Source organism: Triturus cristatus, chromosome 11 (genome assembly GCF_964204655.1).
Source record: "Triturus cristatus chromosome 11, aTriCri1.1, whole genome shotgun sequence".
NCBI classification, from domain to species: domain Eukaryota; kingdom Metazoa; phylum Chordata; class Amphibia; order Caudata; family Salamandridae; genus Triturus; species Triturus cristatus.
In genome coordinates this window covers 346,652,998-346,677,216 of record NC_140594.1, presented here as the reverse complement: position 1 = coordinate 346,677,216, position 24,219 = coordinate 346,652,998, and the positions used below count along the sequence as shown (strand labels likewise).

At 48.0% G+C, this 24,219-nt stretch overlaps 1 protein-coding gene across 7 annotated transcripts in view; it reads left to right on the top strand.

The window, feature by feature from the left end:
• Positions 1-24,219, top strand: part of TAOK3 (TAO kinase 3) — a 1,246,906-nt gene that overhangs the window by 438,222 nt on the left and 784,465 nt on the right. For all 7 annotated transcript variants that reach the window (XM_085636070.1, XM_085636074.1, XM_085636076.1 and 4 more), the window contains 2 exons: positions 2,708-2,779; positions 3,100-3,201. In XM_085636070.1, coding sequence (XP_085492196.1) covers positions 2,708-2,779; positions 3,100-3,201 — 174 coding nt within the window. The remainder of the gene's footprint in view (positions 1-2,707; positions 2,780-3,099; positions 3,202-24,219) is intronic.

Here is a 24,219-nt window from a genome sequence, read left to right as displayed (position 1 = left end):
GTGGGGGGGACCACAGCACAGCTCAACCAGGCAGGCCAGCACGCAGGGACCCCCAGGAAACAGCAGCGGCTGTTCCTCCTGGCATAGTGTCCCCCCCCCAAAAGTAAGAACAAGCACAACACAGACATATATATTTATATTGCAACCTCCCTTTGTGTCACAGCACAGGGCTTGGGGATACCAGTCAGAACTGGTTTAGGGGGGATTTGGGGCACTTTGTTTGGCCCAGCTCCTCTCCCCTTTGTCAGGTGGGGGCTCAGTGATCAGACGCACCACAGGGGGCGGAGCCAGCATTGTGGAGGAAAGGCACAGCCCTATTCAGGTCCCAGGAGCAACTCCCTCCCATCTAGATGCAGATCTCTCTATTCACCACTGGGCTGACTCACCCTGTCTCCTGGAGCCACCCACACCCCATAGCTCCTGCCACTCACAAGCTAGTCATGCACTCCACATCAGGCAGGCAGACACATAGCACACAGAAATGCCAACTTCTAAAAGTTGCATTTCTCCACCAGTCACCATAAATCTGCGCATACCGTTGCGCAGCATTTTTTCTCACAAACTCATACATACTAAACTCGACCCTGCACTCCTCTCATACCAGGAATTAACCATGGACACACCTATCCCCTATGCATTCCTATGGAAGGGCAGACCAGTCTGATCACACGCACTCAGAGCGCGCATGCACTTTACACTGGGCCACAGTGCTAAAGTGCGCAGAGGCCAAAAACTACCAACACTACACAGGGAAAAGGCTAGGAGACAGGCAAAAAGTTTAGGGGTGAACCTGCCAAAAGGGCCAAGTCCAACCGTTTGTATTCCTTTAATTAGTTCTTCTGTCAGGCACACTTTACATAGTAATTGAAAGGTAGTGTTGCAATTGCATAGGCTGATATTTCATATAATAAATAGTGTATGAGATGCAACATTTAGAAAGTTTACCTACACAGATGTGTACATTTGAACAGTGTTGGTACACGTTGTGAAATGGGTGTTGATGAATTATTTAAGTTTAATCGTGTGAGCAGAAAAGAGGGTATGGCACATATATGTGCATGGAGCTCCATGAACCATGGAAAAGTTACATGGAGTTCAAATGGCCTACATCTCAAAGAGTCTTATTGGAATGGAGCATGGCAAAGTGTGGCTTTTGTACTGGGAGGAGGTTGAGGTTAACAGAGGGAAGGGTGCCTACTGAAGTGTGTCATATGAAAAGCTGGGAGACTGGACAAGAGACCATTTGGGAGTGGGTGTTGAAAATTAATAATAGGAGGTTATGTTGGGTTCTGAGGTTGACTGAGAACTATTTGGCTTGGTGTCTTTTGGATAGTGCTGCCCAGTGGTAAATGTATGAATTTGTCAAAGGGGAGAAGGAATTTTAGGGGAATCTGGCTTATAATGTATTAGATAATCCAAGCTGGGGAAACAGCGGTTACAACACGTGCTATTACCTCGCGGTAGGTAACAACGAGGTTGTTACCACGCGTGGCTTTACATCGCAAGTCGTTTCTATGACTTGCGCTAGGTGGCGTGCAACACCAGGGAATGTGTTGGATTTTAAATCCAACACATTCCCTGCTGTTGCGCTAACTGAAGTAGGAATAGTGATTTATACTATTCCTAAATTCAGCGCGCCATCTAGTGCAAGTCGTAGCAACGACTTGCGATGTAAAGCCACGTGTGGTAACAACGCGGTCGTTGTAACGACCGCGTTGTTACCTACCACATGGTAATAGCACGCATTGTATCATCATACATTCTCCAAGTTGCTACTAACTGTGATGTTAATTAACAATATAACAATGATGAAGAGGATGTGCAAGTCAATGTTTTTGATAGTTAAAGGTGGAGGAGATGAGAGACTCCAGCTTCATGGAGAAATTAAATTAAGCACCAAGGTTCCTCACAAATGGGAAGAGGTTGGGGTAGGTTAAGGGTTGGGGGACATATTAGCCTGGGCAGAGAAGCCAGTTAATTGATAAAGTTTTCAAGTTAAGAGCAGGTGATTACAGTGTTCCTTAGCATTGCATGACTGTGAGTCAGTGGTTATTTTGGTTTCAAGAGGAGGTACGACGGAAGGGAAAGGAAAGTAATGCCTGCATGTTATCTAAATAGAGATAACTTGAAAAGCCAAACAAGCATATCACAGAGAGATGATCTAGTGTGAAGGGGAAATAGAAGGTGGCAATGTACACATCTTTGGAAAGCACCATCTTAGAGTGTGATTGGTGGTGAGAGAGACCGATTCGCGGGAGATATGAGTGGTTGGAGAAATCAAGAGCCTTGCCCGCAATGCAAGTGGATAAAAATGTTTGAAAATGTATCATTTGATGATCGACAGTGATGAATCCAGCAGAGATGTCTAGCTTGGTGTGAACAGAGGAGAGAGGCTTGTGATTTCAATGTAAACTGTTCTGAGTTTAATTTTAATGAATTCACATAGTACCATTTGCTGTCAGTCGGTTGCCCTAAAGGAACTTAATTTAAGAGCTATTTCTCTGAAGCTCTTGCTGTTCTGTGTAGACCAATCTGCAAAGGTCCACTTCGTGGTTTACCTAGCTTGCATAACTTTTAGTGCTGGGTACTCCATCTTGATGTTTACTACTGCATTCCACGATGGAATGCTAAAAAATATTTATTTCACCGTACAAATGTATTCTGTGTCATCTCATTCCCTGACTTGGAATTTATTATTTTCTTTTAGGCCACTCATGTGGGTACCAATGAGGTTGTGGCTGTTAAAAAGATGTCCTATAGCGGGAAACAGACAAATGAGGTAAGACTGAGAAGTAAATGGCTTGATATGCTTGTAAAGGGGACTATGAGAAAGGAGTAGAAACAGTAAAGGTAAAGAAGAAATGGTCAACTTTACAAGAACTTTGTGTAGTGAGAAGGGCAAGAGTATCAAATGAGCGACGTGGTCAATAGATGTAGTTTGAGAAATGGAATGACTAATAAGGGGTCCTGAATTACAGCTTAATGCGAAGGACAGACACAGGTCTGTTTGTTTTGCGTGGTGTACATTTGATTTAGTTCTTGCGTTTGTCACTTTTACCATTTTAAGAAACATATTATTTCTTTTCTTCTTTCTCATAGAAATGGCAGGACATCATAAAAGAGGTGAAGTTTTTACAGCAGCTCAAACATCCCAACACCATAGAGTACAAGGGATGTTACCTCAAAGAGCACACTGCCTGGGTAAGTGTAGTCTTAAGGCGTGCTTACTATAGAAAAACTAAAAGAAATAAAAATGGACAGTACTTAGAGCATGCTCTCTAAAGTGGCACAAGTCTAAGCTCCTATGTGTTTACGGGGATATGGGGTGCGTGGGGCGATTGCTGCTAATTGTTTATTTATGCATATTTATATAGAACTGACATTACCCAAAGATGCTAGAGCACTTCAAAGAAGAGAGATTTAGTTACATGGAAGTTACAGATAGTTTAAGAACGACAATACAGCAAGTAATTATAAAGGTTGTAAGTATCACAAGGTAGATCATTACCTAAAACAGAAGTTGCAAAAAGGTTGCAGCAATATGCTGGGTATATATAAAGTATAGATAGATGTAAAAAGGTTGAGGTAGTATACAGCTGTAAAAAGTTGAGGTAGTATAGATGCCTCTGCCAAGAGTTGATTACAGTGTTTTAGCTAAAATACCATTGGAATAGATGGGCTTTCAGGTCTGTATTGAAATTCGTCAGCTATATACTCGTGCACAAATTTAGGGGTAGTGAATTCCAGATTATGGTTTCCCCTCACGAAAAGGATTGTGCCATCAGGGGTTCCCTTTTAAAGGATGACGATGGTCTGGAGCCGCCTGATAGCTTGAGTTTGTCTGCCAGGTAACGGGGAGTCGATGTGTGCTTGGTGATGCAGGCAGTCTTGTAGATAGCCCTTTTATCAATTGGCAACAATTGGAGAGGAGTGATCACCATGAGGTAATGTGGTAATTCCTTTTGGCCCTTCAGATGAACCGTGCTACAGAGTGTAGGATTGTTTTCAGGGGGCTGAGATGGGTTTTGGAGAGACCAGTCAGGAGAGCCTTGTAATAGTCTATTCGGAGATCACCAATGAATGAGCAAGAGATTTAAGATCTTGTTCTAGAATGTAACAGTGGATTCCCCAAAGAAGATGTAGTTGATAGCGAGTTTTGGCCATGGTGCTGATTTGAGAATGTCCTTGAGTCTTTGTCTAGGAGGACTCCCATGTACTTGGCACTGTCAACAATGGTATGTTTACTGTTGAGGATGTCTGGTGAATCCATACAGGATTGCAGCAGAGGTGTGGATTTCAAAGTGGAAATAAGGAGAAATTAAATTGTGGAAAAGTTTAGCTATATGTTATGAGAGTTCATCCAGTTGTGAACAGAGTTTAGGATGGTGGCGAGCAGCGAGATATTGTTTCTTGAGGAGACCTTTAGTTACATCTGTGTCATCTGCATATTGATGATAGAAAATCCCTGACTTCGTAAGAAGGACTCACAGCGGCTCGATGTACAAGTTAAATAGGGTTGGGGTAAGTATGGACCCCTTTGCCACCCACAATAGGTGAGGAGCGATGGTTATCAATTTTTACTCTATGCGACCTGCCCTGTGGAATGAAGAGCAACATTTCAGGACCATGCCACAATGCTCATTTGATTTTTGAGTGGGTTTAGGAGCATGTGGTAGTTGACACATCAAAGGCTAATCATAGGTCGAGAAGAATCAGGAAGCAAGTGCTGTTTATGTCTAGAATTCCAAGAGCATTGTCGGCCTCCTGCAATAGAGCCATATCTGAAAGAGACGGTTTGTTATAGATTCCTACCTTAGAATTAGCTCCAGGCATCAGACTGGATCCGGTGAATTTTTTCTCAGCAGTACCCCTGCCCGTCTGTAGGTTGCATCGGTCAACTCCGCGTCTGTCGTCCGCGTCGTGTTCGCTGAGATGACGTCACGGTGTCTATTTAGACGCCGCCCCTGCGCACTAACATCAGTTCTTTCTATTTCCGTGCCAGCCTAGCACAAATCTGAAGAGAGCTACCCCTTTAGTCCTCTTTTGACTAAGCCTTTTTCGACATTTGTCGACTTCTTTTTTGAGTCTTCCACTCCTGGTGCATGAGGGGTGTACCATCGTCGGACCGGCTTCAAGCTCTGCGATGCCTGTCACAAACTGATGCTTGTGACGGATCCCCACCTCGTTTGCCTCTGGTGCCTGGAGCGCAACCACAACCCGAAGTCATGCTCCGACTGCCGGTCCATGATTCCTAAGTCTTTGTGGGAGCAGTCCTGAAAGCTTTTGGAGGCCCGGCAGTAGGCTCCACATCGTTCCCGGTCCCGCTCGAGAGAAAGGTCTCGAAACCAGTCGTGGAGCCCCCACACCTCGTCACACTCCAAGTCTTCGGGTAAGTCGAAGCACAAGAAGTAGGCGAAGAAGCACCACTGCTCTTTGCCTTCTCCACATTGGTCGGCTGATGTGACGTGGGACCTGGAGCGTTGCCGCTCAAAGGCCCTGTCATCGGTGCCACCTTCTGGGACGACTCCGCGCCTCCCTCGCTTTCCGGGAGCCAGAGAGTCCCCTGCCCAGCTTCGTGCATTTTACAAAGCTCTCAATGCCATCTTTGGGCAGCCCGACTGCGCCTTCGGGCCCTGCCGAGCCCATCGGGGGTCCTGCATCTTTGAGGCCGGCAACTCTGGGCCCGGCACCAAAGGACACCGAGGATCCAGGCCTGGATCCGGATCAACGCCGGTCGACCTCACCCGATCTTCCCCGGCGACGACGCCCCCTGCGTCGGTCATGCCCCGGCCGATGCCATCCCCAACCTCACCCCTGTGATGGAACCTGAGCCGGATCGACGTCGGCTGACGTCGAATCTGGTGCTGGAGGATAATTTTGCTCCCCTTTTCAACCCTGGTTTTCCCTTTCATTTAGAAGGTGGTGATGAGGATTGGGAGGGGGTCACCTGACCCTTTAACAGACCATCCTGAAGAACCGGATTGGAGAGAGGACTTTGGTGGCACCAGTGGTCTGGACACTTCCCCAGGCCTTGGCATGCTTTCTCCCCCTACCGTGGCTACGGAGGAGGGAGCGTCTTATGCTGAGGTGCGAGAGGGGCAGCCGAGGCCCTTATCCTGGAGCTCCCCTCGGTGGCAGTCAGGACTAATCTCCTGACAGATCTGCTTCAACCTGCAACAACCTCGTCTGAACCCCCTTTTGCCGTTCAACATAGCCCTCACAGATGTCGTTCTGGGCACCTGATCCAAGCCCAGCACAGGGACTCATGTGGAACGGACAATCGCCGGCTGCCACCGCCCGGCTCTGGGCGACCCAGTTTTCCTCACCCAACACCCTTCCCCAGAGAGCTTGGTAGTCCAAGTCTTTTCCTCTAAGGGCGCATTCCCTTCTGCCTGATCATCTTGGGATGTGCATGTTCTCTTCCTCCAGCTTGGCATTGCAGTCTGTCTGCATGCCTCTTAGGCTGATACTTCCATACCATCTGGGATACGGTTGTGCAGGCACTGCCTCGGTGCCCGGAGGAGGTCCGGGCCGTTCTCTACCAAGTAGGGGTGGATTGCATAGACACAGCCAAATTCACGATACGATGTGGACAGGATACCACCGACTCACTAGGCAGAATGATTACCACGTCGGTGGCGGTGGCCCTTAGGCGCTATGCCTGGTTGAGGATGTCTGACTTTTTGGGGGCTGTCCAGGCAACCTTGATGGACATGCCCTTTAATGGCACACCTTTTTGGCGACAAAGAAGAATCGGCTCTGGGGCGCTATAAGGACTCTCAAGCTACAGCCAGATCATTAGGCCTCACAGCGGCGACTTATCCACCTCAGTCTGCTTTTCACCCCTTTCGTGGCACCCAACCATGTCCAGCCCAAACCAGCCACCGATTCACGCAAGCTACCCATCCTCAGCGTGGCCGTGGGACTCAGTGACGTGGGTCTTGGAGCCAGAAAGCGAGCCAGTCCACCCTCCCCCGCCCCCACCTCTACAGCTGCAACCCTTCCGAGTCCAACCTTTCAGGGCCATCAAAGGCCAGCGGGTGGCAGGATTTGCCATCACCTCTCCCACTGGCAAAACATTGCGCCAGACAGGTGGGTTTGCAGATAATCCAAAGGGACTAATCCCTCCCCTTCAAGACTACCCCTCCTTCCATGCCACCGTCTTTCGATCGCATGCCGGATTATCATTAGGCACTTCTCCGCCAGGAAGTCTCAGCTCTCTTAGCCAAGGGAACTATTGAAAGGGTTTCTATGCCAGAAGTAGGTCGTGGTTGCTATTCCTGCTACTACTGGTGTCCTAGAGGGACAAAGGCCTCTTCAAAATTTTAACCTTGGCTCAGGTCCTGTCTATTCTCAACCCTGGAGGCTGGATGTTGGCGCTGGACTTTCAGGACGCCTATTTTCACCTTCCCGTCCTGCCAGCCCACAGGCACTGCCTATGGTTCACGGTAGGCCAGGAGCATTTTCTCTTCACCGTGTTCCCCTTTGGCCTTACCAGTGCCACTCGGGTGTTAACGAAAGTGATGGCGGTGGTCGCAGCTCATCTGGGCAGATCAGAGATTCCAGACTACCTCGATCTCGATGACTGGATGCTGAAAGCAGGCTCGCCCCAGGCTGTCGTCTCTCACCTCCAGACTATGACGGACCATCTGCACTCACTGGGTTTCACTATCAACGTGCCAAGTCACACCTGTCTCCCTCTCAGACGCTGCAGTTTCGGGCCTATCCTCCCGAGCAGCAAGTCCGGGATATTCGGACTACGATACCGATGTTTCAGCCTCTAGCTCGGATATCGGTCAGAATGACCCTGAGGCTGCTAGGCCTCATGGCCTCATGCATCCTGCTAGTGGATCATGCAAGATGGCATATGCGGGCTCTGCAGTGGAATCTGAAGTACCAGTGGGTGCAGCATCAGGACAAGCTTTCCGACTACATCCAGATCTCGGAGGGGACTTCGCAACAACTGAAGTGGTGGTTAACAAACCAAGCTTGGGTCAGAGACAGAACCCTCTCCCTTCCCCACCAAGACCTCACAGTGGTGGGGCGACCATCTGGGAGAGGCGTAGATCAGAGGTGTCTGCTCTCTGGTGGAGTCCGGGCTCCATATCAACCTGCTGGAGCTCGGGTCATTCGTCTGGATCTGAAGGCATTCTTTCCCTCTCTAAAAGGGAAAGTGGTGCAGGTGTTCACAGACCACACCACTGCCATGTGGTACTGCAACAAACAGGGTGTGGTGGGGTCGTGGACTCTGTCAAGAGGCTCATCATCTCTGGACATAACTGGAACATCAGGGCATGACCCTGGTGGTTCAACACCTGGCAGGTTCTCTGAACGCCAGGGCGGACAAACTCAGCTATTGGTGCCTTGTGGATCATGAGTTGCGTCTTCATTCTGAGGCGGTGCAAGGTCCCTTTCAGCAGTGGGGAGAGCCTTGGTTAGATCTGTTTGCCACCGAAGAGAACGCGTAATGTCAGCAATTCTGCATGTTGGAATTTTCCAATGCCGCACTCTTGCAACACTTTTCGTCATGAGTGGAACTGCGGCCTCCTGTATGCCTTTCCGTCTTTACCACTTCTGCCCAGAGTGCTGAAGAAGATCAAGCGCGACCGGGCCCAAGTAATTCCTGTGGCTCCGGACTGGGCACGAAGAGTCTGGTACCCAGAGCTCCTGAGCATGGCCATCAATCCTCCTTTCAGACTGCCTCTTCTGGAGGATCTTCTGTTGCAGCAGCAGGGGAGGGTTCCTCACTCGATCCTGTCCAGCCTGATCGGCGACAGTTGCCAGCTTTTGACCTTCCTTCTGAAGTCTGTAACGTCATCTTGGCAGCCAGGCATCCCTCCACTAAGACGGTATATGCCTGTCGATGGAACTGGCCCAGCAGGGCTCTGCACTGGGCACTCGTAAAGGCTATCTTGTGGCCATCTCTGCTTTCCTTCGGCTACTAGATCAGCCATCTTGGTTAAAATCCCCTATTGTACATAGATTCTTCAAGGGCATTTCTCATCTCTTTCCTCCTTCTCCCTTCGAATGGACTTGAACCTGGTCTTCACCTATCTTACGTGCGCTCTCTTCGAGCCTCTTCACAACTGTCCTCACAGGCTCCTCACTCTGAAGACAGCTTCCCTTGTTGCCATCACTTCTGCTCACAGAGTGAGTGAGCTCAAAGCTCTTTCTTCTAAGCCCCCTTTCTTCTCTGTGCATCTGGACAAAGTGGTGCTTAGGACATGGCCCTCGTTCCTTACAAAATTGGTTACACCTTTTCACATTGGACAAATTATTACTTTGCCCACCTTTTTACCACCTCTGCACCCTTCCAAGGAGGAGGAGAGACTCCACCGTCTGGAACCTAAACGTGTGCTGTCTTTCTACCTAGACCGCAGAAAAGATTTCCGGGTGTATGATCAACTCTTCGTTGGCTATGTTGGTGCCAAGAAAGGTCAGGCTGTTCAAAAGTGGACCATCTCTAGATGGGTTGTCCTTTGTATTAAAATATGTTACGCTTTGGCGAAGAAGGAACCTCCAGTGGAGCTCGTGCTCATTCCATGAGATCTACGGCAGCCACCACTGCTCTTGCTCGTGGAGTTCCTCTCCTTGACATCTGTCAGGCAGCCACGTGGGCATCAATGCACACTTTCACCAGATATTACTGTCTGGACAGCCAAGTCCAGAGGGACAGCTATTTTGCCCGTTCTGTCCTCCAGGACTTTCTGGTGTGAACTTAGTTCGCAGACCCTCCTCCGGGGTTGGTATTGCTGGGGTATCTATTCTAAGGTAAGGAATCTATAACTAACCGTCTCTTACAGATGAACAAGCTACGTACCTTCGGTAATGATGTATCTGTAAGAGACATATGTTAGTTATAGAATCCTTCCCGCCCCACCCATCCTGCATGCTCTGCAAACCGACTTCTGGGGACAGGGACTCCCTTGCAGGGCCCTAGTTTAGCATACCAGTGGTCAGTGCCTTGCATGGCTCGGCTCTTCTGGCGTGGAAAGTCATGTCAGAACTGATGTCATCGCGCAGGGGCGGCGTCTAAATGGACACCGCGATGTCATCCCGGCAAACACGACGCCGACGACAAACGCAGAGTCAACGGATGCCACCTACCTACGCGCAGGGGTACTGCTAAAAAAAAAGATCTCTGGATCCAGTCTGACGTATGGAGGTAACTCTAACGTAAGGAATCTATAACTAACATATGTCTCTTACAGATACATTGTTACTGAAGGTAAGTAACTCGTTCTCTGTGCTGACGCCCTGATTGAAACCAGATTAGAATTTGTCTAGGAGTTGGTTGTTTTTGATGTGTTGGGTGAGTTTCTCTGCTGCACGTTTTTCAATGTTTTTGTAGAGGAAAGGCAGTTTGGAGATCAGACAATAGTTTTTGAGGTTGTTGGTGTCTGCAGAGATTTATCGAAGTGAGTGGTGCTTTTCCCAGTTTTTAGGCATTTAGGAAATGTTCCTTGGCTGAGAGAGAAATTCATCAGTTGTTTCCAGTAGGAAAGCATGTCCGTATAAAGGTCTTTTGCAATGCCACCTGGTATTCTGTCTACAGAGTAGTTTGAGGGTTTTGTGTTTATAATGACCTTGAGTAAGTCTTCCTCTGTAACTGAATTGAATAGTTGCCAAGTCTCTTTGGATTTTCATGTCGGCAGAGAGGAAGGGTGGAGATCATGATGTAGTATACGTGAAACTTTGGAGGCGAAGAACTGTTAAATCTCCTCCGCATTTGATGGTGGGTCTTCAGATTTGCTGGATGTGTGCATGGAAGGGTTGTTGGAGGTTTTGACCACATCGAAAAGTTGCTTCGGATTGGCTCTTGGCTGAGTCCAGCAGGGACCTAAAGTGGTTGGATTTCTCCCAGTCGATGTGTTTTTTGTATTAGGACCTAGCATTACTGAGGCAATTGAAGTTGGTGGTTGAGGGTGCCCATCTCTATTTCTTTTCTGAGATTCTTAATTCTTTCCTTTCCTCATAAAGAGCTGTGTTTAGCCATGGCAAGGATGGTTTAGAAAACTTCGTTTTTGCTTTGCAGTGGAGCTGCCCAACGTCAAGCGCATCAGAAAGGCATGCAAAGCTGTGGGAGGTAGCGTCATTCTAATTTCTTATGGTGGGGGGGGTGGGGGGGTGAGTATTTTCTGAACAGTGTTGCTAAGAGTAGTTATGTCTGTTTCTGGTGTATCGAAACCAGATAGTTGCTCGTTTCAGTTGACCCTTTACCACGATGTGAAAGATTCATAGAGTGAAGGGAAGAAGAGAGTGATTGGACCAGTTTACCGGGACTGGGTCATTCACTGAGAGCATGTCATCTTTGGAGATTATTCAGTCTAGTATGGAGCCTTTAATGTGTGTTGGCTGAAGGGTATGTTGGATCAGATCATTGTTGAGGAGAGTGAAGACAAAGTGGTTTACTGTAGAGTCTTTTGTGGTGCCTCAGTGAAGGTTGAAGTCTCCCAGAAAGATCACTTTGCTGCTCTGGGTGGTTTGGTCAGTTACGAAGTCAGTGCATTCCTCAACAAAGGCCATGTTATTACATGGTGGGTGGTAGATTTTGAAGAGAGAGTTGTGTTGAGCGCTTAGGTCTTTAGTAAGGCATTGAAACGTGGAGAAGGGGCCATTTTGTCTCTCCTTTCATTGCAGTGCATCTCTGTATATGACTGCCATACCGCCCTCTACTCTGCCTACTCGGTCCTTTCTGATGGTGTAGTAATTTGGAAAAAGTAGATGATCAAAAGTGTTGTGGGATGTGTTGTTGAACCAGGTCTCAGTCAGGTCAAGATTGTATTGAGGGATGGTGTTGGAAATTTCCGGTTTGTGCTTCATAGCAGAGCTACAGTTGGGAGGCATGGTGTGTACGGATGAGGTAATTGATTTGGTGTGTCAGGGGTTTTGGTTATTATAGAGATATTGTTCGTGATAGCAGGCATCTGCTTTAGATGAGACTATTGTTAGAATCGGTTGAGGGACATAGTTCTGATTCTCTGTTGGTTGGACTTGTCTAAGGCTGAGGTGGTGGTAGGAGGAAAGGGGGTAAAGGAGATTGTGGGTAGCTAGGTGCTGTAGCTTTCAAGTAGGTAGGCAATGCCTTGGGTGAGAGTGGTCGTGAATTTTCTAGGGTGAGGTAAATGACTACTTTCAGGTATTGAGCGCCGTGGATAGTGTGTCTTTGGCTGTGGGGAAAGATATTCTAAGAGAGATCATAGTCTGGGTTTAGCTGGAATACAGTCTCATCAAGCTGAGAATGTTTTGAGCTGAGGAGATACAGTTTGTGCTCTAGGCGATGGGTTTAGGTAGACAGGGGACGGGGGAGAGGGGCTTATTGGGAGGGCAGGAGGGAGTGTGGTGTTTGGTGTTTGTGTGTGCGAGGAGAATATGTTGTGTGGGTAATCGAGGCTAAGAGGAGTGTAAGATGCAATGAGACAGAGCACCGTGTTGTGAAGTATGTTGTACGGTCTCAGCGGGGTTTTGAAAGGTGGTTTTAGTGGTTGTAATTAGGTGAGGTGGAGCTGATTGCCAGTTACTGTGTGCTGATTTCATTTGAGGGGAAGGAGTGAAGTGAGCAATTGAGGGAGATATGTAGCCAGAGAGAGTGAAGAGAATGTGTGTATAGTCAGGAAGAGGTAGGTTTAGGTGAGGTTGATTGATCGGGTTAGCAGGTAACAGTGAGAAGATATGGGGGTGTGGGTGCAAGTGTGTGGGTTCAGTAAGGGAGGAGAGTTCTTGTAAGAGGACATGTAAGAAGACATGTGGGGAGGTAAGGTGTTGAGATCTGAAGTCATCAGATAAGGTGATGCAGTAGAGAGAATGTAGCGAGTGTGGATGAGTGGTGTGATGATGTTGATGGGGACGGTTGCTCAGTGATGAGTGTAGGAGGTGAATGGGGCAGGTTGTTATTGTGGAGGCGGGGTGTTCTGTGTGTGTGTGAATGAGGAGTAGGACTGTGGATTGACATGAGGTTGAGGTATGGTAGGATGGGCTAGTCTGTGTGCGATCCACCTGGATGGGGTTCTTCCAGTGGGGTCTGGTTAGGGGAGATTTGTAGTTGTGACAAGCTGAGGGGAATTAAATGATTGGGGAAAGAGGAGGGAGTTAGAGATGGGGGGAAATTTCGGGGGTTGTAGTAAAGGTTGGGAGGTATGAATGGGCGGGTAAGGGTACCCTGTTAGGGTAGGTGTCCCGACCACTGGTTGCGGATTGATGGAGAGTTGGAACGTGTGTTGTGTGGGGTAAAATGATGTGTTGAATGGTGTGTTGGAGGAGGCTTACAGAAGGGCATTGAGGAGGACTGAGAAGATGTGGTCAAATAGTGGAGGTGCAAATCTGTGGATTGAATCAGGATCTTGCCATTATTTTAGATGAAGATGGTGGTGGCTACATTGAATAGTGTGACACACTAAAATATATTTAAAAAGTCATGGATGGAATGCTTAAATTAATCCCAGCCACTGGTAATTACTCGGGGCAGCATCCCAGTCCATTGTTATTTTGCACGCAATGTCACCTCAGTTTTGACCCAGGTATTTAAATTCAGTCTTGACCGTGCTCCAATGGGAAGAGTCCAGCCCGAACTGCGAAACCGAGAACTCCCTGAAGCGGAACACAAGCACCCCAAGACCAGTTTCGCCCTAGTTATGGGCTTATCAGCGGGGTGCAGCATGTTTCCAGTGGCACAGGGTGCACAGAAGCCACATCTGGGCATACTCGTCCCACTTGGGGCGACACACTAAAATATACAAAAAAGTGATGGATTGAATGCTTGAATTAACTCAGCCATTGGTTATTACTCGGGATGCATCCCAATTCATTGTTATTTTGCACAAAATATCACCTCAGTTTGGACCCAGCTATTTAAATTCAGTCTTGACCCAATGGGAACAGTTCCGCCCGAACTGGCAAGCCAGGTCCTCCTCGTACTTCCAAGACTGGTCCTCCCTGAACCAGAACTCAAGCAATACTATTCTGGTTTCGCCCTAGTTATGAGCTCATTAGCCAGGTACAGCTTGGTGCCAGTGTGCACGGAACACATGTCTGGGCATACCCAAGACTGATTTGCATATAGCTGGGTTCAAACAGCTGACATGGTATGCATAATACAATAGATTGGGATGTGACCAGAATAATTGCCAGTGGCGGAGATTAATTCAAGCATTCCATCCATCACTTATTGTGTTCTTTAGTATGTTAGCCTAAGTGGGAAGGGTAAAAAATGTCATGGGTTCTTAATAGGGCCTTTGTAGTATCAGATGGGGTAGGGTGGAGAAGTAAGGATCTTTCCTTAAGCATGTAGGAAGAGGTAGGTGTAGTCCTTGTTTCTGTTTTGATGCGGAAGCAGTTGAGCATGATAGTTAGTTCTTTGTTGCTAAAGGAGGTACATAAAGTCTATTTTTCTTTCAATGGTGAGAGCAGTGTAGTCGTTTCTTAGTTGCAGTGTTATCCTCACCCTCCACAGAGGTCTCAGAGGTTGAAATGGAGAAGAGCATGCAAATGTTCTGGGGGAGGAAAGATGAGGAGAGTGGAGGGAGGGGCCAGTTAGAGTAGCATGGCTGACAAGAGCCCTCCACGGCATCTGGGGTGGGCTTTGGAGGAGCAGTTTCTGCAACTGTTGGGTAGTGGGTGAGGGTAGGTTCTGTCTATGTAGGGGTGATAGTCCGCTTCCTGCTTTTTTCTCTGGGGGTAGTTTCTCTCAGGGCCTCTGGTGGCCCTTTCGCTCTCCAGGGATATTAGCCTCTCACCTGCATGGACTTGTGGGCCATTGCAATTCCCGATGTCAGCCTTCCTGGTCCGAGGGCCCTGTCAATTTCCTAGATAAAGCAGATACGGCCCAGCTTTCTCGTGCCAGATCACGAGGATTGCGCCGCAGACTGACTCTTCTGAGCCGTACCTTGCTCTTCAATGACCCATGCCACCAATGAAAAAAACACAAATCATAAGGCCATTGAATGGCTTTTCTTTAACATTTCCAGCACCCTGCTGTTCTTCTGCTGTCTGAGACCGCTGCACCAGGCAGGGACCTTGCAGGGAAGGGGGGGTCCTAGCCTGCAAGGGCATGGCTTTCATGGCAGCGACCATTACTGCGGCCCTCACCTCCTCAGGGAACCGGCTGCTAGTTGTCAGAAGTAATTAGACCCCAAAAAATGGGCTCCATTACCTTCTTTTGTTTTGATTCCTCAAGGTAAATGGAATTACAAATGACCAAGCACCTCATCGGTGAGGTGTAGTTTGATACCTATGGCACCATTAATAGAAGCATTTCACCCTTCATGGCTGGAGTGCATATGTTAACTGTGCCATAGGAAACTATCATAAAGCTCAAGCTATATCTCCCTGACGAGGGCTTGGCAGGCCCAAACCGGTCTAGACTTGCTTGTGTTAATGTTTGGTCAGGGCTGAGCCTGGCAGTTTGGGTCTAGACTGTTGCTATTGTGGCAGGATGAAGACTGATTTGCAATGGGCTGATCTCTTTTTAGAGTGGCATAATGGCCAGAAAACAAAGGACTTGAGTTCTTTTCAAGTAATTATTAATGGCATTCCACCCATCACCATTTTAATTCCATCAGTGTGATGACTTGAGTGTGACGGGTATACTCCTACGTGGGCTCCATGCTCATGTTGCTAAAGCTCACTGAAGAGGTCTATATAGTCCAAAACCAGTCTGTGGTTGCTTTTGGTCTCATACGGAGGAAACCTGACCTGGCAGTTCATCTGGATTTATTTTCTATTGAAGTAGGACCAAGGCTTATTTGAATATGACCAGTCTTTGTCTAGAGTAGCATAGATAGAAAAACAAACTGAAAGGGTGAAATTTGTTCCTGAGTATTTACTAAAGCTCTGCCCTCTGCTCCCACCCGCGCAATGATTTCCCAATTCCAAACCGAGATCCATAGGGCCCTCACAAATTTCCACTCCATCGCAATCCTACATTTAGCCAAGCTAGAGGACAAGATCAATTAGGCGGTTCCCGACTTTGCGTTTAGGTAGTCTTGGGAATAGGCCCAGCAGACACGTCTGAAGTGTTAAGGCCAGCTCTCTCCCGAGCACTTCCTTGATCTTGACCAACACCGCCTCCCAGTAGGGCTTAACTCCTGGCAATCTCAAGTCATATGTACAAAGTCAGCATCTGGATGTGATATTCAAAATGGTTTGACCAAACAAATAGGACCATTGATCAACAGTGTCCTTATGTACATTGGTTATTCCCATGTAATATATTCTTCTGTATTTTCCCCTCTGCAGTTCCTCATAGACGAAGGCTCACTCTAACCAACAAATGTTTTTCAGGTCCATTGAGAACATAATGTTTTTTTCTTGCACCCTCTAAATATCTTTCAGAATTGACACATACGTAATTATTTATATATTAAGGTGTGTTCTATTTGGACCATGAATCTCCATGCCCGGTATTCCATAACACTTTTCACCCATTTCTGTGAAAACCACCAACGCATACCAAACCTCTTCTTCTTGCTGCGTAAGATCAGAGCACATTCAGTGTTTTTTGTGTTTTCATAATTCTATGGGGTTTATTCAGCTGCCTTAAAATTATTTCAACAAGCTGCATATGAAGTGGTTTCTTTTTCCCTAACGGAACTCAGTTTTGGAAGCTGCGTGTTTAACATACAGTTCAAATGGACAGAACATGAGAAGAGAATTGAAATGCTTGCGCTTACTCATACGTATTTGGTTCATTGCCATGGGGCCTGCATTTTACATGTTTACTTTGACTGTGCCAACGCAAGAAAGGACCACCCTTACGCTAGAACTGATGCCTAGTCTACTCTGCATGAGTTATTGGGCAGCCCTAGATTATTTGCACCCTGCTTGATATCTTCATGAAAGCAAAGCTGCACAACATAATCATGTGCACAAGTTTTTCAGTCACACGTTTTTCATGTCACTTAAGTCTTCCATAGTAGACTGGGATGTATGCCCCATGATAGGTGTTTGTGTGTCCCAAGCATTACCGATATAGTCCATGGAGAGTTGAGTGTGCCTGGGTTTGCTTGAGATGCAGCTCAGATGGATCAATGTTCCACTGAACCAGTCAAACTGCTCCTTTTGATGTATTCAGAAAGATTTATATAAAGCATTTTGTGCTGCTGTGGGGGCAGTTGAAGAAAAAGATGATAGTGCTTCATAAGCTTCCAGAAAACAACGCTTCACCTCCCTCCGCCATTTAAGAAACTGGGCTTTTGCATTCCTACAGCATTATTTAATGTGGTAATAATGATATTTCTTTTTTTATAGAACAAATCTTTCTAAGCTGCACCACCCACTACTAAGTGTGAAACCTGTAAAGTGTAAACACCAGTGATGATATTGATGTATCGATCTCCCTCTGACAGCTTAAGAATTGAGTAAGCCCTGCTGGGATTTGAACTTGGGAGTGCAGCTTGCACTCAGATCTCTGCATTCATCTTTGGGATGTCATACGGAATGTTATTCCTTTAGCAGCACAGATAACTGATCTGAAGATTGAAGAATGCAGAGGTTCTCCTCAGACATGATAGAAAAGACTAATGTTAATTAATGCTTTTTAGCTTCAGACCAGAGGAAATTGATGATTCCCCGGTTTTCAATTACATTGATGTTACTTTTTTGTAGCTTTCTGAGTTGATAATTAGTGTCAGATCTTTCATACAGGGAATGATGTGCTCCTTGTGTCTGAAGTGAGGTACATGCCACTTTTGATATGGACTGTTTTGTCTTAGCTGGCATAGCTTACAGTTCAGTTAATTTTGTATAGTTTATTTAGAGGTGTCTTCCATAGTATCGAGTTCACTGTTAGACATTGTGTTGATCTAGTGTACTAAAACTAGATTTGTGTGTGATACTTTTTATCTGGTCTACCGTGATTAGATAAGACTGATGTGACCATCCTTGGGACAGTTGAGAAGGAACAAATAAGTGCATGCCTGCCTGAGTAGTGGGGAGAGGAGGCACTACAGCAAGTCATAACAGCAAGTCATAACAGCTGAGAGAAGAGCAAACTCCCAAAATGTTACACACTTACAAAGTTGCTGTGTAGTGTCTGTGTATTTGAAAAATATACTAGAGGTTATTCATGTGCTGCTGCAATGAGTCCTACATCAAAGCTTTAATTGAGAAGACAGGTTCTTGAATTGATTATTTTAATCAATCCCGTGCATATCACCAGAGTAGTCCTGAAGTTGCCTTGAGGATGAGCCTTTTTTGTTTGAATCTTTTTATTGGCATTTAGTAGGGTTACACATCTCGCAGCTAACTACAGCCATGTATGCATCACTCTCAACTATTACAGTATATGGTGCGTTCGGGGGTGACAATTGTCGGTCCTGCTGTGGTGGTAAGTGCAGATGGCGAGAGAGACATTACACAGTGGTACATCACCGCAATATGTGCATTCAACCCATTTACTAAATACGCTTTTACATTTTGCGTTCACATTTCATGAAGCTGTAATGCCATATACATGAACTTTAGATACAGGTATCAACAAAAGGAGGACAAAGCAATATTAAGGAAGGTTGGTGTAACTGTAGGTGGGACGCTGCTGCACTCCTCCATTACGTGCCATAACGCATATGTTCGAGTCATGTGTGTCGCGGTGTGTTTGTTTGTATCCCTGTCCAACTGGCGTAATAATGAGGGGAAAAGGAGCTAGGACTGCGCTCTTGGGGTCAGTTGCAGGTGTAACCCCCCCCCCCCCCCCCACTCCCCACTGTGTCACCGCCTCCCTGACATGTTCCGTCTCTGCCGAAGAGACCCCAACTGCCTCATCCAACCTCCGCAACTCTGACAATGTAGACTACCACCCTGTGGCCAGCAGGAACTTACAGCGCCCTAACTAATCTTCTCTGCGAAGGGCTACACTTTCTGCCTCAGCCCAATTGAGAAGAGAGCGGCGCCATCCAACGCTTTGTAATTAGGCATTTGGCAACAGCGAAGAACAAGTCCAGGAAGCAAGAAGCGACCCTGGTTTCTTCCCCCTCATGAACAAATGCAGAATATGGATCTCCCAGTTAAACGGGACGACCCGCCCCGTGCAGCGTGTTAGAGCAGTGGCCACTCCCCTCTAGTAAGCGGCGAGCTCCGGGCAACTCCATGGCATGTGTAAAAGGTCTGCTCCGTTCAAGTGGCACCTGGGGCTGCAGGCATCTGCAAGTCTAAAATATCTGTTGATCTTCGTTAGGGTGAGGTATACCTGGTGTAGTATCATAAATTGAATCTGCTGAAACCTCTGATGTGGAGGAACCCGGGCGGGGCCCTCTAGGATAGCCACCCATTCCTTATCAGTGAACCCCCGTCTCATCTCTTCCTCCCAGTGCACCCTTAGGGGGACTAGGGAAATTGCAGTATGTTGCCGGAGTGATGCCACAAACCATCGAGTTAGGTGACCTCCATGCCGCATAACATGCAGGTAATCGATTGTGTGATACATGGGAGGCTCTGTGGCTAAGCAGCCCCACTAGGGCGATTTTGTGAGGATATTAGCGAGTGATGTAGAAGGAAGTTCCCGGGGGGAGGCCCTCCTCTTCCACCAGTTCCGTGTGAGGAAGTAGGGACCCGTCGCGAAACAGATCCCCGGTATCTTGAATGCTGCATCCCAGCCTCTCAGGTCAGCAGCCGGTCTGCCACTTAGCGCATAACTCTGGTCTGGGATGTTCTCTGTAAAGGGAAACAGGATAGACCTCGAGGCATTAACCCGCAAGCCTGACACGTCAGCAAATGCGGATAGTGCCAGATCTAACGACGGAGGGATGGAGTGGAGGTCCCTGATGTAGAGCAGTATATCATCTGCATACAAGGAGATGGTTTGCACGCCGTCTCCTAGGGGGAGCCATGTGTCTACCCCGGCCCTGATACTTACTGCCAACTGCTCCACCGCTAGTGAACAGAGTAAAGATATATGACAGGGGGCATCCTTGTCTATTCCCTCGACCCACTGCAATGTCTTCTGAGATGTATGGGCCAGTCTTGACTCAAATGGTTGGGTGCCTGTATAACATCCGGATCAGTCCCAGAAAGTAAGTGCCAATGCCAAATTTAGACTACTCTGCAAACAGGTAGTCCCATTCCAGCGAGTCAAAATCTCTTTCTAGGTCGAGCACCAGACAGCCCGCTCGAGACCACTCCAAAGGGGAATATTCAGCCACCCTAAAATAGCGGCGGAGGTTGGAGGAAGTGCAGTGGGCAGGCACTAACCTGTTTTGGTCATCGTGAACTAGGGAGGGGATGCATGGTGACAGCCTGTTGGCTAGAATTTTGGCTAATATTTTAGAATCCGTATATAGAATCGCCACGGGCATGTAAGAATTCAGTAGCATCGGATCTCTCCCAGGCTTTAGTAGTGAGACCACATTCACTGCATATAGTGACGGGAGAAGCTTAGAGCGGTCGGCAGAATAGTTAAAGAGGGTATGTAGATGAGGTATAAGTGTATCATCGTACGTCTTAAAGAATTCTAAAGGAAGTTCATCTGGCCCCAAGGTCTTCCCGCTTGCCAGGGGTGACCATGCCTCACTGTTAAAAATTGGAATTTTGGTAGGCTAGGGCTTGCGCCAAAGCCAGGCAGAAACCACCACTCTAGTCAGGAAAAGAGAGTTACACTCCTAAAATAACCCCTGCTCACCCTCTTGGTAGCTTGGCACGAGCAGGCAGGCTTATCTTAGAGGCAGTGTGTAAAGCATTTGCACATAACCAACAGTAATACAGTTTAAGCACTACATTGAGGACACCACACCAGTTTAGAAAAATATCCAATATTTTTATATACTCAAGACCAAAAATGATAAAAATCCACAATACAGTACTTAGAAATCTTTAGTTATCAAAATATGCTTGAAAAACAGTTCCTTGACGTCGACAGCTCCTTCCGAGGGTTTTGCTGCATCGTGAACAAACAAATCCAAACAGTTCTGGCTGACCGCGGCATAGTGGGCCAGCTACAGTGTCGGGAAGACCTGCAAACAGTACCTTTTAGAAATGCAGGGTGTCTGCGACCTCTTGTTCAGCCTCGGAAAGCACTGTGTCTGCAGGCGTCTGTTCAGGAGTCGTCGGGGCCCTCGAAGTAACACACTTTGTAGATCGAATTCCTCTCTGTTGAAGTCAGGAGCGCTGGCGTTGGCAGGCGTCGGGTACTGCGGTGCGGCGGCACGAGCATCGGCTCGGTGGCGACATCAGATGGCTTAGTCTGTGAGACCAGTGTCGTGGTGTGAAGTGAATGCAGTAATCGTCTCGATGCTGGCAGGTCACGGTGCAAGCGCTGTCTTCGGCTGACGAACTGAAGTCTATGGCGTCGGTAGGCCAAGGCTGCGGTGCGGGATGAGAGTGGTGCGTCGCAACTTTACGAGTGGTGCCCTCGAACCACAGTGCAAGCAGCGGTGTAGATTTCGGCGTGGAGTGTCGTCGTCTGGGATACCAAGGGGTTGTCGTGAGGCGGTGCGGAGTGCGGTGCCCACAGGTCGCAATGCGACCAGTGGCTTTCTGGTGGCGTCAGCAGGCGTCGGTGAGACCAGGATCACGGTGCAGCATTATGGCGGTGCCCTCTGCTGTGCTTTCAAGACACTGAGTCGGCAGCGGCGTTGTAGACGTCGTAGGATTGCTTTTCTTCTGTTGCAGCACAAAACACAGTTCCCAGTGCTGAGGGCAGAAGAGCTTGAAGTCTTTGCTGTTCCTGAGACTTCATGAACAGGGGGCAAGCTCTACCTCAAGCCCTTGGAGAAACTCACAAAAGTAGATTGCAGAAAGTTCAGTCCAGTCCTTTCACTGCCCAAGACAGAAGCAGCCACTGCAGGCCAACACAGCGAAGCACACAGCAAAGTGGTAGTTCCTCCTCACAGCTTCTCCATCTCTTCTCCTTGGCAGTCTACTAGGTCCAAAAGAGTTCTAAAGTTTAGGGGTCTAGGCCCCAGTATTTATGTCCCAAAATCCTTTGATCTCTTAGGCAGAGAGTGTCTGTTCCGAGCCAGAACCAGTTCTGTCTTCTCTGGTGTGACTTCCTGGCAGGAGGTGGAGACGGCATGGTCAGAGGCATACCAGGCCCTTTGAGGTGCAAGGAAATCTCCTCCCCCTTCCCCACTTGCAGCCCAGGTCCATTCAGCTCTTTTCTGACCCACCTAGACTACCTGGAGCCACTCCTGCTCCCCAGCCTTCTGTCATCCAAAACCCAGACAGGCAATCCACATTCAAACACACAACTTTAAAATCACCTTCACTAAAAGATGCATCTTTAGATTTTGAGGTCAGGCATACTAAACTTTATTTTCCTACCTAGTTCCCCGGACCAGTTATGTTTATAAGATGTTATAAACAAACTCCCAATTCTGTCCTATGGTGAACAGGTAGCCGTGCAATAACAAAAAAATGAAATTGCCCGTAATTCACGATCAGGACATGCCACACACACCAGGGCATGTCCTACCTTTCACATACACTGCACCCGGCCCACAGGGGTACTTTGGGCCTACCTTAGGGGTGGCTGACATGTAAAATAAAAGGGAAGGTGAGGGACTGGCAAGTGTGTGCACTGGCCAAGTCGACATAACAGTTACAAACTGCTCGCAGACACCGCAATGGCGGGTCTGAGTTACCTTTTCAGGGCTACTCACGTGGATGGTACAATCAGTGCTGCAGGCCTGTCAGTAGCATTTGATTCACAGGCCCTGGCACACTCAGTGCACTTTACTGGGGGCTAACAAGTAAATCAAATATCCAATCATGGAAACACCAATCCATAACACAATTTACCACAGGAGCACTTGCACTTTACCACTGATCAGCAGTGAGAAAAGTGCACAGAAACCCTACACCAGCAAAAATAGAGTCAAAACTGGGAGGTCAGAAAGCAAAAACTCAAGGGAAACACGCCAAAAGATGCCAAGCCTAACACATGTCCCCTCCAGCTGAAAGTAGGGAGAACTACCCACCCTCCTGGGAGTTCTCTTCACTAAGGCGGAAGAGCCAGGACAGACCATCTGCATTGGCGTTTTCTGTGCCAGGACGGTGTTCCACCGTAAAGTCCATTCCCTGTAGGGAGATGGACCACCTCAGCAGTTTTGGATTCTCTTCCCTCATTTGCATCAACCATCTGAGGGGCCTGTGGTCTGTCTGAACCCAAACAGGTATGGTCTCAGCTTTTTCAGTGCCCAGACCACAGCGAAAGCTTCCCTTTCTATGGCACTCCACCTCTGTTCGCTGATGTTTTAGATTCTCAGCCCTCCTTTGCATCAACCATCTGAGGGGCCTGTGGTCTGTCTGAACCCAAACAGGTATGATCTCAGCTTCTTCAGAGCCCAGACCACAGCGAAAGCTTCCCTTTCTATGGCATTCCACCTCGGTTCCCTGAAGTCGGGGGCCTTGAGCACGGGTGTTGTCCACATGGCGGACTTCAGGGCATCAAAAGCCTTCTGGCAGGACTCAGTCCAGATCACCTTCTTGGGCTGCTTCCTGGAAGTCAGCTCTATTAAGGGGGCAACAATGGTGCCATACCCCTTAACAACCCTCCTGTAGTACCCGGTAAGTCCTAAGAAGGCCCTCACCTCTGTCTGGGTCTTGGGGGGGCTCCCAAGCCAGAATGGTGTCAATCTTGGGTTGTAGGGGCGCCACCTGGCTGCTTCCTACCTAGTGTCCCAAGTACACCACCGAACCCTGCCCATGAACCCTGCCCAATCTGGCACATACTGGCCTTGATCGTGGGGCCTGTCCACTGCAGCGCCTTCAACACTTCACAGAGGTGCTGCAAGTGTTCTTCTCAGCTGGAACTGAACACTGCGATGTCATCCAGGTAGGCGGCACTGAAATCCTCCAGCCCAGCCGACACCTGGTTGACCAACCTCTGAAAGGTGGCAGGGGCATAATTCAACCCAAAGGGCATTACCCGGAACTGGTAATGTCCTTCTGGAGTTGAAAATGCTGACCTCTCCTTGGGGCCCATCGGTTAGGGCAATCTGCCAGTACCCAGACGTTAAATCAAACGTGCTGAGGAACTTGGCAGCTCCCAACCGATCAATGAGCTCATCAGCTCTGGGGATGGGGTGTACCTCAGTCCTGGTGACGGCATTGAGCCCACGGTAGCCCACACAAAACTGCAGTTCTGGAGTGGCACTAGGTGCAGCAGCCTTTGGGACCAAGGCCACTGGGCTGGCCCAAGGGCTGTTGGAAGGCTCAATCATCCCTAACGCCAACATCTTAGAGACCTCCTCTTTAATGGTGGCCTTGACCTGGTCAGTCGACCTGTAAATC